Source organism: Xenopus laevis, chromosome 2S, assembly GCF_017654675.1.
Source record: "Xenopus laevis strain J_2021 chromosome 2S, Xenopus_laevis_v10.1, whole genome shotgun sequence".
In the NCBI taxonomy this organism is placed as follows: Eukaryota; Metazoa; Chordata; class Amphibia; order Anura; family Pipidae; genus Xenopus; species Xenopus laevis.
The window spans coordinates 127,424,766-127,437,656 of record NC_054374.1 but is presented as its reverse complement, the minus strand read 5'-3'; the positions used below and the strand labels follow the sequence as shown (position 1 = coordinate 127,437,656).

General features: G+C 39.4%; 1 protein-coding gene across 2 annotated transcripts in view; it reads right to left on the bottom strand.

Annotated features, from left to right (window-relative positions):
* The window catches only part of cacnb3.S (calcium channel, voltage-dependent, beta 3 subunit S homeolog), a 78,365-nt gene extending 66,139 nt beyond the window's left edge, over positions 1-12,226 (bottom strand). The window contains exon 1 of one of the 2 annotated variants that reach the window (XM_041582954.1): positions 12,067-12,226. In XM_041582954.1, coding sequence (XP_041438888.1) covers positions 12,067-12,105 — 39 coding nt within the window. In that variant the 5' untranslated portion in view covers positions 12,106-12,226. Of the gene's footprint in view, positions 1-2,892; positions 3,055-12,066 lie in introns of those variants that run through there. The other variant, XM_041582953.1, reaches the window with a different exon arrangement.
* Between the last annotated feature and the right edge of the window lie 665 nt (positions 12,227-12,891).

Below are 12,891 nucleotides of genomic sequence, written 5' to 3'. Positions count from 1 at the left end.
AATGGAGCTTACAATATAAAAATTATACCATAATGGTATGTCTAAGGTGATAGGCCACCAATCTAGATAAACAGCAATTCCAAAAGTCTAGCAAACAAAGCAAATGATAGGGTTGTATAATGTGTTTACCACTCAAACATAGCACTCCTTTCATTACCCATAGAAATGCCCTTCCACTTCCACTTCTTTGGAGACAAAAAATGATTATGAATCAATGGAAACATCACAGTGTTTAACAAAATCATTCTGCAAATCCTGTAAAAAAAATGACAATGTGTTGTTGAGTTGCCATGATGCGTGCATAGTTCCAAGAATCCACCAGATACATAGGGAGAGGTGTCCCAGGGAGCCTTGTGAGGTGAGGTGGGATTGGCAATATCATTTTCACTATTTTAAAATGTTCGACAAATCTAGTGACATTCTCCCACTGAAAATCGCACAATCGGCATTACACGCAGAGATATTATCAGCAGTCGACAGAAATTTTCTAACCTGTCCGATGGACCAAACGACCGATCTCCGTCGGACGAAAAATGTCGGGACTCTCCACATACAGTCCGAAAATCGTACGAATCCATGATTCATACGATCGGATTGTTGCATCTATGGCCAGCTTTACCCATTCCTCCTACCAGGGAGGGACACCATTTAACTGATATGCCACATGCCCAATCTGCTTAAACCCATACCTACATACATTGTGGGGCCAAGATGACTGGGTGGCCTTAGGCAAGCTGACCAGCCACCCCATTCCCTGACATGCACATGCCCGAATGCAATCATGCAGAAGACAATTTAAGAGGTACCTGCCCAGCGCCCCCTATTGTTGTGCCCTAGGCAGGTGTCTTTTCCGTGTTTCTGTAAAAATTGCAAGATTGGTACCTTTTAAATCTTGCTGTACATGACTTATTATATATTCTGGAGTCATGTGACTAGTTCTCTGATAAACTTCAGTCACACTTTACTGCTGTACTGCAAGCTGAAGTGATCTCACCCCTCCCTTTCCCCCACCAGCAGGCCATCAGCAGAACAATGGGAAGGTAAGCAATAAAGCAGCAAACACAAGATAACAGCTGTCTGGTAGATCTAAGAACAGCACTCGAGTCTAATCCAGGTCCCACTGCATCACATTCAGTTGCATTGAGTAGGAAAAACAGCAGCCTGCCAGAAAGCAGTTCCATCCTAAAGTGCTGGATCTTTATGAAAGCACATGATACAGGGCCGGAACTAGGGGTAGGCAGAGTAGGCACCCGCCTAGGGCGCCATCATGGGGGGGGCACACTTTTAAGGGAAATTATTTGGTTTGCTTGACCTTTAATATTTTTTAAATTTTATAAACTGCCTGTTCTTGGCCGTGATTTGTACTGCAGGCAGAAACACTTCCCACCTCCCTCTTGGCAGTTGCTGGCACAGGGCACATATATGTGGGCAATATCTTGGCTGCTGTTTGCACAGGTAAACAGATGATATTTGGCAATATCAGGGATTGGTTGCTGCTGGCACAGGTACAAATTAGGGGCAATATGCCACTGGCAAAGGTGCAGTTTGGGGGTAATAATATGATGGATGTTTTGGCTTATGCTGGCACATATTATATGTGGTACATATTGGGATCCTGGGAGCAATCTAAGGGATTGACTGCTGTTGGCACAGAGGGCAATATGAATTGTAAGGTGGGAAATGGTAATGCAGGACCTGGTGGTGGGGGCACTGATTGAAGCCATTGCCTAGGGTGCCAAAATACTGATCTTATATTGTATGCCAGGCTTTACTCAGCAAACAGATAGGTTCAGCATTAAGCACAGCTGCACAACAAAAAGTCAAATAATTAAAATATCATAAAGAAAAAAAAGACAAACTGTGTACTTGCTTCCACTATAAAAATAAATGATGATATTGACTAAAAATAGCATTGTAATGCTGAAATTTCATTTTATGTGAATATCCACCTTACTGGTTCTGGGCAGATCTGAATACTTTATTTTTCGCAATGTAAATACACAGAGTGCTCATTGTTTAGTAAGGCCTGACTGCTTATAGAATGGGTAGTTGTGCAAATCTATGTTACTAGCTACAGAGAAAAACAACATCATGGCATATGGGTAGGATAATGGAGGCAAGTGTAAAAAGTGATCTCATTATAGTGTTGGATTATGGGCAGTTTGGGAAAGAAGGCTATGAAGATATAGTTAACAGTCAATTAAAATCAGAGATGAACAGATTAGGAGCCATCTCTTGCAATCCAGTTGAGCCAGAGCCTGTCATGCCTGTTCCTTTTCCCTCCCTCGCAACCTCCCTCCCTGGCTAAATCATGTTCATTTGTTGCTTGTCAGCGGCTGTCAGTTTCTCCATGATCGCCTGTCTATTTGTTTTTTTCTGCTTGTGCATTTTAATATAATAGAAGCTCATTCCACCAAGGAAAACACCGCTGTCTGCTTCTAAAGTTTTTCTTTTGCTAATCATATGGTGCCTTATCTCTATTTGTGTTTTAGCCTTTATATTTGGTTACATACAATAACCTTTCAGTACAATAGAGTATTATTACGTTAACATTGCTGGTGCCGTAATCCCATATAATCCCATGTAGCACTGCTATTCACTGCTTTGTCCCCCTCACAATAATTATACACAAACCACCAACATGCCCCTTCCCATTTCTCTGTCTGTTTGTGGTCAGTACTGCTTCCCATACCTTCTTCCCCTGTGTCTTTATTACCCCCAGTCCTATTGCTTCATTTTTTCCTCATTCTTCTGTGTTTCAGTAAAAGCACTAAGTACAACATGGCTCATTGCACATCCCCAAAAAGGTGCTCTGCTCTTCAGATAAAATAGCCCTCAATACAACAACACTAACCTTCCCTTTAAGGCAGTGAAGAAAAGGCAAATGGTTACCTCATTCAGAAGAAATGTTGCACTGGAGTCAGAGAAAGACATAGAAGGGGCATAAATAGCCCAAAGCTGCACTCTCAGAAGGTTTTTTTATAGGCAAGGCAGACTTTGCATTCTCTGTTTATCCGCTTCGCTGTGCTCATAGCTTTTCTCTCCATCAAACACACACAAAACACACTATTTCTCCCCTTCCCTGCCTCTCTTACTCCTCCTTCTGTTTCTCTCATTTCATTTCCACCTCTCAGTGCCTAAGCCTGGTTGAAATAATGGATTCACAGACATTTAAGTGCCGAATAATTGTATTAATGGCTTATGGCAACGCAATGGGGGAAAAATCTTTGAAATGCACAAATGGATTTTTTTCTTTATTTGCTAGGAACAGCCCCTGGCACATAGCTCATCATTCCTGTCCTGTAATGCCACTCACAACAAGCAATAATTCTATATCTACAGGCAATGACCTCTATTGGCAGAGCTATGATCTTATGTTCTCTGATGGATACACATCAGAAGTAAATATATGTTGTGGTCGAAGAATTGATCAATTTTGTGCCACAGTATTTTGAGAGGCAAAAGATGTAAATTTGCGTTCTATAAAGACTATGAATGTAATTTACAAAGGTGAAGGCAGTTGTGCAAAGTGCAACCCTTATAATAAGACTACAGACAGCAGTGTAACTACCTATACAGTAGACCTTTTGACCACGGGGGAAGGACAGTGCAGGGTCCACTGTATGGTTGTTTGTTGCCCCCAGCCAGGGCCGCCATCAGAAATCGCAGGCCCCATATATCAAGCCACAGGCTCCACCCCACACCCTACAAGTTAAACAAAAATCTTTGGTGGCCAGGACCCCTCCCCTACAAGTTAAAAAAAACATTGGTTACCATGGTTCCCCCATACATTACCTACTTGATTAACAGCCCCCTAATGCTGTCAGAGAAATGCAGACTTCAGAAGGGAAGACAAGAGCTTAGATGCCTGCATATTCTTTCTGTACTGCCAATTCGTCACTGAAGTCTAAGTCCCAGTACAGCTGCACAGGGATTGGATCAGGCCCGGACTGGCAATCTGTGGGTTCTGGCAAATACCAGAGGGGCTGCTTTAAGGTGCCATAGAAAGTCAGTATTTAGTGGGCTGGTGGGGGCTGTTTGGGCCTCTGTGTGGGCTGATTGGGCCTCGGTGTACCTGAAATGCCAGGGCCTATTTTAATTCTCAGTCCGGGCCTGGATTGGATGGGTCAAGTTTGAATTCCCCACCAGCCTATCCAATCCCCATGCAGCTCTTTTGATGCCGTGCAAACTCCTGCCCCCCCTTCCAAAGTCTAAAGCTGGCCATAGACGCAAAGATCCGATCGTACGAATCAACGTACGATCGGACTTTCCCATCTCCCGACCCTCCACTAACCATTCAGATCAAAGTCTTTACCATTCCTATCAAATAAGAACAGATCACCCAATGTTCTGCCCCTGACAGCAATCGTACGATACTTATGTCTGACAACTAGATGTCTCCCTCTGAAAATCGTACGATCGGCAATACACGCAGAGATATTATCGGCAGCCGACAGAAATTTTCTAACCTGTCCGATCGACCAAACGACCGATCTCCGACAGACGAAAAATGTCGGGACTCTCCACACATGGTCCGAAAATCGTACGAATCCACGATTCGTACGATCGGATCTTTGCGTCTATGGCCAGCTTAACACTCTCTCACAGCAGGGGGCCCCACCGAATTAGTAAATGCAGCACCAGCATGGCCCCCTAAGCCACAAAAACCCATGGGGCCCAGGACAACTGTCCCCCTGTACTGATGGCGGCCCCTGTCCCCAGCCATTTCTAAACTTGGCGGCTGGCTCATTTGCAGCTGGCTGGGCGTGAACTAGTGGCTGACCTGAAGGGAGAGGTTGGGCTTAAACAAGAACTAAAACCCAACTAAAGAAGTAGGTAGAAATGTTGTATATTATGTTTTGTGCCTCTGTACCAGCCCAAGGCAACCACAGCCCTTTAGCAGTAAAGATCTGTGTCTCCAAAGATGCCTCAGTACTAGCTCCCCATCTTCTTTTCTGTTGATTCACTGCACATGCTCTGTGCTGCTGTCACTTACTGAGCTTAGGGACCCACTCACAATATACAGTACACATAGAATATAAACAGTGTCGGACTGGGATGCCAGGGGCCCACTAGAAAACCTTATTCCATGGCCCATTCTTCAAAACTATTTCTGCTCTTCTTTGCCTCACTTAACCTCTGTTCTTCAAGACTCTTTTCTTTCTATTCTATTATTTATTATTCTATCTATTTAGCCTCTCTGTTCCCACACAGAAGTAGTTATTGACCATGAAACAGGCCATATGGTTAAAAGCAGAAGGGCCCACTGACACTTGGGCCCACCGGGAGTTTTCCTGGTATCCCAGTGGGCCAGTCCAACACTGAATATAAATGTCGCAATATAAGGCTGATTAGTAGTCAATACAGATAATTACTACATGACAGTACAGAAACCAGTGCAACTAGCATCAGCATTTAATAATCAGCCCAATCATCTTATATTACAGGCCAACCTTATTTTCTGCTGGATAATTTGCGACATCCCCTAAGCTTAGTTTCTCAACAGCTGCTCAGAGCCCACTGAGCATGTGAGTGTCACAGACACTTTCCAAGATGGTGATCCCCTGTGACAAGTTTGAAGTCCTGGATCATTGCGAATATTGAAAATCTGAAACTTTAGACTGCTGCAATAAGTTCAATATATAAAATATGGCATTTTTAGACATATTAAGTTTTAGGATTTAGTTCTCCTTTAAGTATATGTGTTGTGCCCTGGTTTATGTACATAAAAAGGGAGAGCCACCTAAGGAAAATTACAATGTTTGCATACAATTTAAATTTGTATTTGTACCTGAAATTGCTATTGGATGTATTTATATGTATTTGTACCTGTAACTGCAAGTGTATGTATTTATATGTAATTGTACCTGTAATTGCTATTGAGTGATGTTTCTCTCTGTCTCTTACAATCCCCTCCACTCCTTACCTTAAAGGGATACTGTCATGGGAAAAAAAAATTCAAAATGAATCAGTTAATAGAATTCTGCACTGAAATCCATTTCTCAAAAGAGCAAACAGATTTTTTTATATTACATCTTGAAATCTGACATGGGGCTAGACATATTGTCATTTTCCCAGCTGCCCCAAGTCATGTGACTTGTGCTCTGATAAACTTCAATCACTCTTTACTGCTGTACTGCAAGTTGGAGTGATATCAACCCCCCCCAGCAGCCTAACAACAGAACAATGGGAAGGTAACCAGATAACAGCTCCTTAACACCAGATAATAGCTGCCTGGTAGATCTAAGAACAACACTCAATAGTAAAAACCCATGTCCCACTGAGACACATTCAGTTACATTGAGAAGGAAAAACAGCAGCCTGCCAGAAAGCATTTCTCTCCTGAAGTGCAGGCACAAGTCACATGACCAGGGGCAGCTGTGGAAATTGACAAAATGTCAAAATGTTGAACAAAACCATGTTTTCTGATGACAGGATCCTTTTAACTACAACATTGCAACACTGTGTCTGGCGGCATCTTTTCTCAATTCAAGGCTCCCTTTTCCACAATTTACATGCCGGAAGTAATGCACAAAACTCATGCAGAGAGATGCAGCCCATAGATTCGCTACACTATAGCGCTTGGTTGAATTTTTTCCTTAGCATATAGCTAAACTGTTATTTTAAAGATGCAAAGTAATCAGTTTCACATGTCTACCCAATAAATCCAGAGACGTATCTTGGATTTATGAGATAAATGAGCTTGTCAAATCTGCACAGCTATTGTTTTCCATTTGAGAGACAAGATTTCTACTCCTCATAAATCAATTGGAATTAAAAATTCATATTCTCTTTAATGCTTCCAATATTATCTGTACAAAATATCCCTTGCACCACAAGGACTGCAGGAGTTTCAACAAATAAATGTTTATGACACCTAAAAGCTTTTCTGACTGCAGAATCCCTAGGTAATACACTCCATTTGCACCAACTTCCAGCAAAGGTCAGTTCTGTGGATGATGTCAGAGGGAGTGTAGAAGAGCTGTAACATTGTGAGCGCTTATGCAGAAGGTCTGCCACAAAACAACCCATGTTTTTTTTTTTTAAATACTGTAACCATTACTGCCCAAATTCTATGTTTGTGCTGCTTGACTAAAGGTATCTTTCACAAAAAGGTGACATAAACAAATAACTAGAGTTGAGGATATACGTGTTTGAGGGGGGGGGTAGTGTATATTAAGAGGTTCCTGCCACATATTGTTTTATTCGTGGAACCCTGCTGTCATTTTCTATTGTAAACCATATAACATTCTCCACATTTAGATAATAGAAGATAACCAAAGCGACTTCATTTACTGCAGAACAAAACTCTAAAGTTGCAGCAAATATCTACCAGCAGATAAAATAATTAGGGAGTTATTTATTGAAATCCAATAATATCTCATTATTTTCTGAAATCTTCTCCGACCAAAAATTATTTCTTCTTATTTATCAATACATTTTCCCGAAAAACTTGAAAAAAATTGTGGAAGATTCAAATTGTACAAAAAAAAATCGGATTTTTGACCGAAAACCACAAAATCTTCGCATTATTGCACGAAACCCAGTGCAGATCAGGATATCTTCAGGACTTCTCCCATTGAAGATATCAAACTCAGATTTTTTTGGATTTTTGCCTGAAAACCACGAAATCTTCGGATTATTGCACGAAACCCAGCGCAGAGCAGGATATCTTCGGGACTTCTCCCATTGACTTATATACAACCTCGGCAAGTCTGAGATGCCAGATTTTTGGATTCTGACTTTCTCCATCCTCCGGGTATAATAAATCCCAAAAAAGCAACATTTTTTTTTCACAAAAAATTCAGATTTTAGAGTAAAAGATAATCAGATTATCGCATGATACCCAGTGCAGATCAGGATATCTTCGGGACTTCTCCCATTGACTTATATACAACCTCAGCAGGTCTGAGATGCCGGATTTTTGGATCCAGACTTTTTCCATCCTCGTGGTATAATAAGCCCCGAAAAATGTATATTTTTTTTTCACAAAAAATTTGGATTTTAGAGTAAAAAAAACTCGACTTTTTGGCATTCAGACTTTAATAAATAACCCCCTTAGTGTGTTAGGAATTCTCAGGTTTTACTTTCTGCTGGGTTCAAACCTGTTACCTGTTGTTTGAGAGCCTTTTTTCTTACCCACTGGTCTGTCAGAACAGGGGAGAGGTAAGTCAAAAGTCTTCCATATGGAAGTGGTTTGAACCCTGCAGAGGGCAAGTCATAAGAATTCCTTACAGAGTGGGCACCACCCCTGGCACCACACAGCCATCAGTTCAGCTGTAAGGAGGCAAGCAATTAGGCTGAAGAAGCTGGGTGCAAGGGGCACATGAGGTACAAGTTACATCACTGGATGACACCCCAATAAAGACAACCTGAGGCCATGGGAAGTTTGCTTAGTAGTGGACTAGAGTCCTCCTAGTTAGACCCAAAACCTAAACATAACCTAAGTGAGCTATAAATTGGGTGGAAGTAATTGAAAATTAGTTAGAATTTTCAGACACTGTACCTGCGTCATCTGAGGGTTCACTTTAAGATAGAAACATTCCTGTTTGCAAGCTTAGAGACCAAGGGGTAAATTAACTAAAGGGCTAGCAAAAATTTGCCAGAAATACAATTCACAGGAATATTGGCAATTTATTAACAGGTATAGATGACAATTCGTTAGTGAAAGAGTTCATCGCTAACAAAGTTTCTCTCTTTCGACAGGCGAATTTTCGCAGGTTATACCTGGCGAACTGATAGGATGAAGCTACATCCTCCTCAATCTTATGTCAGTGGCATCATATATTGTATGCTAAAAAGTCATAAAAAAGAGAAAAAACCCTGGGGTTTTTCCACATTTTAAAGTGGGATAATGTTTAAAAGTTGTAACTGTTAAATATTTTTGTTTTAATAATTGTTTAGCAATTTGAAGGTCATGCCACATTTGTTTTATGGTTGGCTCATGTCTAGGACAATAGAGGATCTATTTTGTCTTTATTTTGCTTCCTTGGACATTTTTGATAATAAGTGGCCATTTTAAGAATTTTCCCCAACATCTCTGATAAAGAAATACAGTATGTATGACCTACATGTACCTGCCCTACAGGAGTGCTTTCAGAATATATGTTTTATATGTTCTCAACAGTGCTCTTACCTGGGAGATAAAAACAAGCCAGCTGGCCTTAACCACTATGGAAAGAGCAAAGAGCAATTCTGCATTCAATACTAGCACTGAGAGCTTACAAATGCCAGAAACTCAGATCATAAAGTTAGAATGGAATGCATTTGCAGCTATTATTCTTAGGAAAGCATAGCTTCAAGCACTGCCATGTCTCTTCCTCACCCATTTGTATAGCATCAATGGAAACCTCACTGGATGATCATCTCTTTTATGATCAGTAAAAATGTTAGAGGCAGGACTATTTTAATAAAGGAACAAATGGGCCAATTGCCATGGGTTTCCAAGTGCCATTTCATCTGCAATAATTTTTCATTGAAGCATCTCTTTAAAATGGCAGAGCTGTCATTGCAAAAAGTTGAATAGCATTACAATTACTGATATTCTGTTGTTTGTTTCATTCTCTTTTCAATGAAGTACAAAAAAAAGAAAGAAAACCTAAAGTTTTTTCTCATGTTGTGTACAAGCTGGACATATATATTCAAATCTGTGGCATATTTACCCATTTTTATTTGTATATCAATAGGAAGAGCTGATCGAGCTATAGTCCCCTGCCTTATTTCTCTTAAGCACTTAGCACCTGCAGGCCAGGTAGGGTCCTTAGATTCTCAGTCCTAGACACACACCCAAGACACTGTACAGATGGATCATTTGGAGTATGTGTTACTTTATCTTCTTCATGAGTGTTCTCTCTTCCCTCCATCACAAACATAGAGCAAGTTAATAGGGGTTGCGAAGGGAATACTACTGATTAATTAAAAATAATAATATACTTGCATTTAGATCCACTAACATTCCAACTGGGAGCTCCATTATCGAAGCTTCTGAACCATGTTTGGAAATTTACTAACCTGATACTAACTACAACTAAACGATTAAAGGGGTTGTTCACCTTAAAATTACCATTTAGCATAATGTATGGGAGGGATATTCTGAGAAAATTTGCAATTGGGTTTAATTTTTTATTATTTGTGGTTTTTGAGTTATTTAGCTTTTTATTCAGTGACTCTCCAGTTTGCCAATTTCAGCCATCTGGTTGCTAGGGGCCAAATTAGCCCAGCAACCATGCATTGATTTGAATAAGAGACTGCAATATGAATAAGAGAAACCTGAATAGAAAGATGAGTAATAAAACGTAGCAATAACAATAAATGTATAGCCTTACAGAGCATTTGTTTTTAGATGGGATCATTGTCTGACATTTGAAAGCTGGAAAGATTCCGAAGAAGGCAAATAATTCAAAAACGATAAAAAATAAATAATGAAGACCAATTGAAAAGTTGCTTAGAATTGACTATTCTATAACATACTTAAGGTTAATTTGAAGGTGAACCACCTCTTTAATAGCCTACAACTCGATGTTGTAGACACCAACCCTGATGGAACTTAAATCTGTCACAACTTTGGCTGGTCACAATGGAACCTATAGCACCCCGAATTATATGACCATTGCCTAAAGGCTTTCTGCCTCAGAGAACTTATCCTCCCCAATAAAGCCATAAAAATATGGTTTCTTTCCTCAGGTCGATATTTGCTGTCAGCAAGACCCATCACTGAGTGCTGCACATTATGTACCACAATGTTGTCCTTTCTTAGTTTTTGTTTCTTTTTCATTTCTTAACTCTTCTAATATACTAGTATGTGGTTTAACTGTCATATTGCAGCACTTATTATTCAAATTTGACTCATATGTAAACCTTTTGTGACACTTTATATAACCAACCATTCCTGACTACATAGTATAGGAACCCATATTTTTATGGTCCTGACCCCCTAGGATAAGAATCCTTGCTCTACATTGCAATTGTGTGTTAAATAAGAGGAGATTGCTTGGTTCATGCACAAGCAACTTAGGTGGTAAGGTCTATGTAGGCATGAGACCTATTATCCAGAATGCTCAGTGGTTTTTCAGATAAGGGATCTTTCTGTAATTTGAATTGCCATACCGCACGTCTGCTAAAAAGGCTTTAATCATTGAATAAAGCCAATAGGATTGGATTTCTCCTCCAATAAGGATTAATTATGTCTTAGTTGGGATCAAGAACAAGGTTTTGTTTTTTTTTTGTTTAATTACAGAGAAATATGTTTTACATTTTTGAATTATTTGGTTAAAATTCAGTCTATGGGAGATGGTCTTGTCGTAATTTGGAGCTTTCTAGATGGGTTTCAGGATAAGGGATCTCTACCTCCCTAAAATTGTGGTTTTTAATGTATGGTTAAATAATATCACCCACTTTAGAACAAATGTAATTCATTTCCAGTACAGAAAATTGCCCCCCCCACCCAAGTTAAAGTCTTGATCCTGAATTCTAAGTAGGATAAATAGGAATGTCCTGATTTTAAGAACATGGAGACTATTATATAATTATAAATTTAGGCTTTCTTGATTGATCAGACTGCAATAAATGTCAACTGAATTTCATCTATGGGAAAATGTTCCATAAAATAAATAATTTAGAATACTTAACATTAGAAAACTGTTTTGGCGTGGTTTTAAAGAATACAGGACAATTTATATCCCAACCCACAGCATTTCATCTTTGTGACTGTATATATTTCTTTTGTATATATTAAAGTGTTTGTTCCCCTTCTCTGTGCTACTAAAATAATATGTAAAAAAAGGAGTATTTTCTGGTAACTGCCTACAAAAATGTTTGAGGAAATTACTGGGGAAATTAGTAAAAAGTGCAAATCCCCTTTCCATTTGATCATATTAACATTCCTGTGTCACACCATTTACTTGAGGTCTTGACATAGAGCTGATGTTAAAACAAGTCTAATTTTAGTTGAAATTAGCCTATATATCTATCACAATCATTTTCATCCTGAGGTCCAGGGATTAAGCTTATTTGCAATTGTTAGACATTGATGCCTAGTCCCAAAACAGCATAGAAATCCAAGCTTACCTCGTTCAGCAGGAACACACTGGAATTGGACAGCGACATGCAAATAGGCTGCTTCTCTTGGAGGCAGGGAGCAAGACGCTGGGGATCCTGTACATGGGCTGCATTTACTTGCTGCTCTCACATCACAGCACACAGGGCTTCTGGGAACCCAACCCACTGAATTTCTGTTTTTCTACCAGGATTTGGATGAGACCAAGCCCACTAGACATAAGCATCATCACAACATATTTGCTTCTGCAATTTGAAGGACTCTTCCCCCCTCCCCATAACTTCTAAAAAATTCATATTTTTCTTAACTGCTTTAAATATTGATGTGCATCCAATATGTGTTTGAGTGGCAGGATGCTGTGCAATGAACTGTTTTCAGTTAACCAGTAAATACCAGCTATACCAATACCAGCTACATTTGATTAAGGGCTAAGTTACTATTATTTTGAAACACTATTTTCTCAATCTCAAATTTATTTTTTTCATTACATATAAGCTATATTATAGCATGCTGAAAAACTTCCAACAAATTTACCATTTTTAATAATGGGTTACATCAGCAAAGTGCAGGCAAAACATTTTAGGAATATAAACATTTTTAATAAATTGCAGGAAAACATCCACTCATACAAAAATAGAAAAAATGTATCAAATTTTGATAAAGAGGAAAAATATTCCCATATGTGAAGAAAATCCATATTTAAAAAACTAAGAATTTTAATGCAAATATAGTTTTGAATAGTAAATCAATCCTGTAGTTTGATAGATAACTAAGAATAGGTTCCATGACCATTTAGGCCGTATACGTCAGCTGTTCATTGGCCAATCCTCATCTGA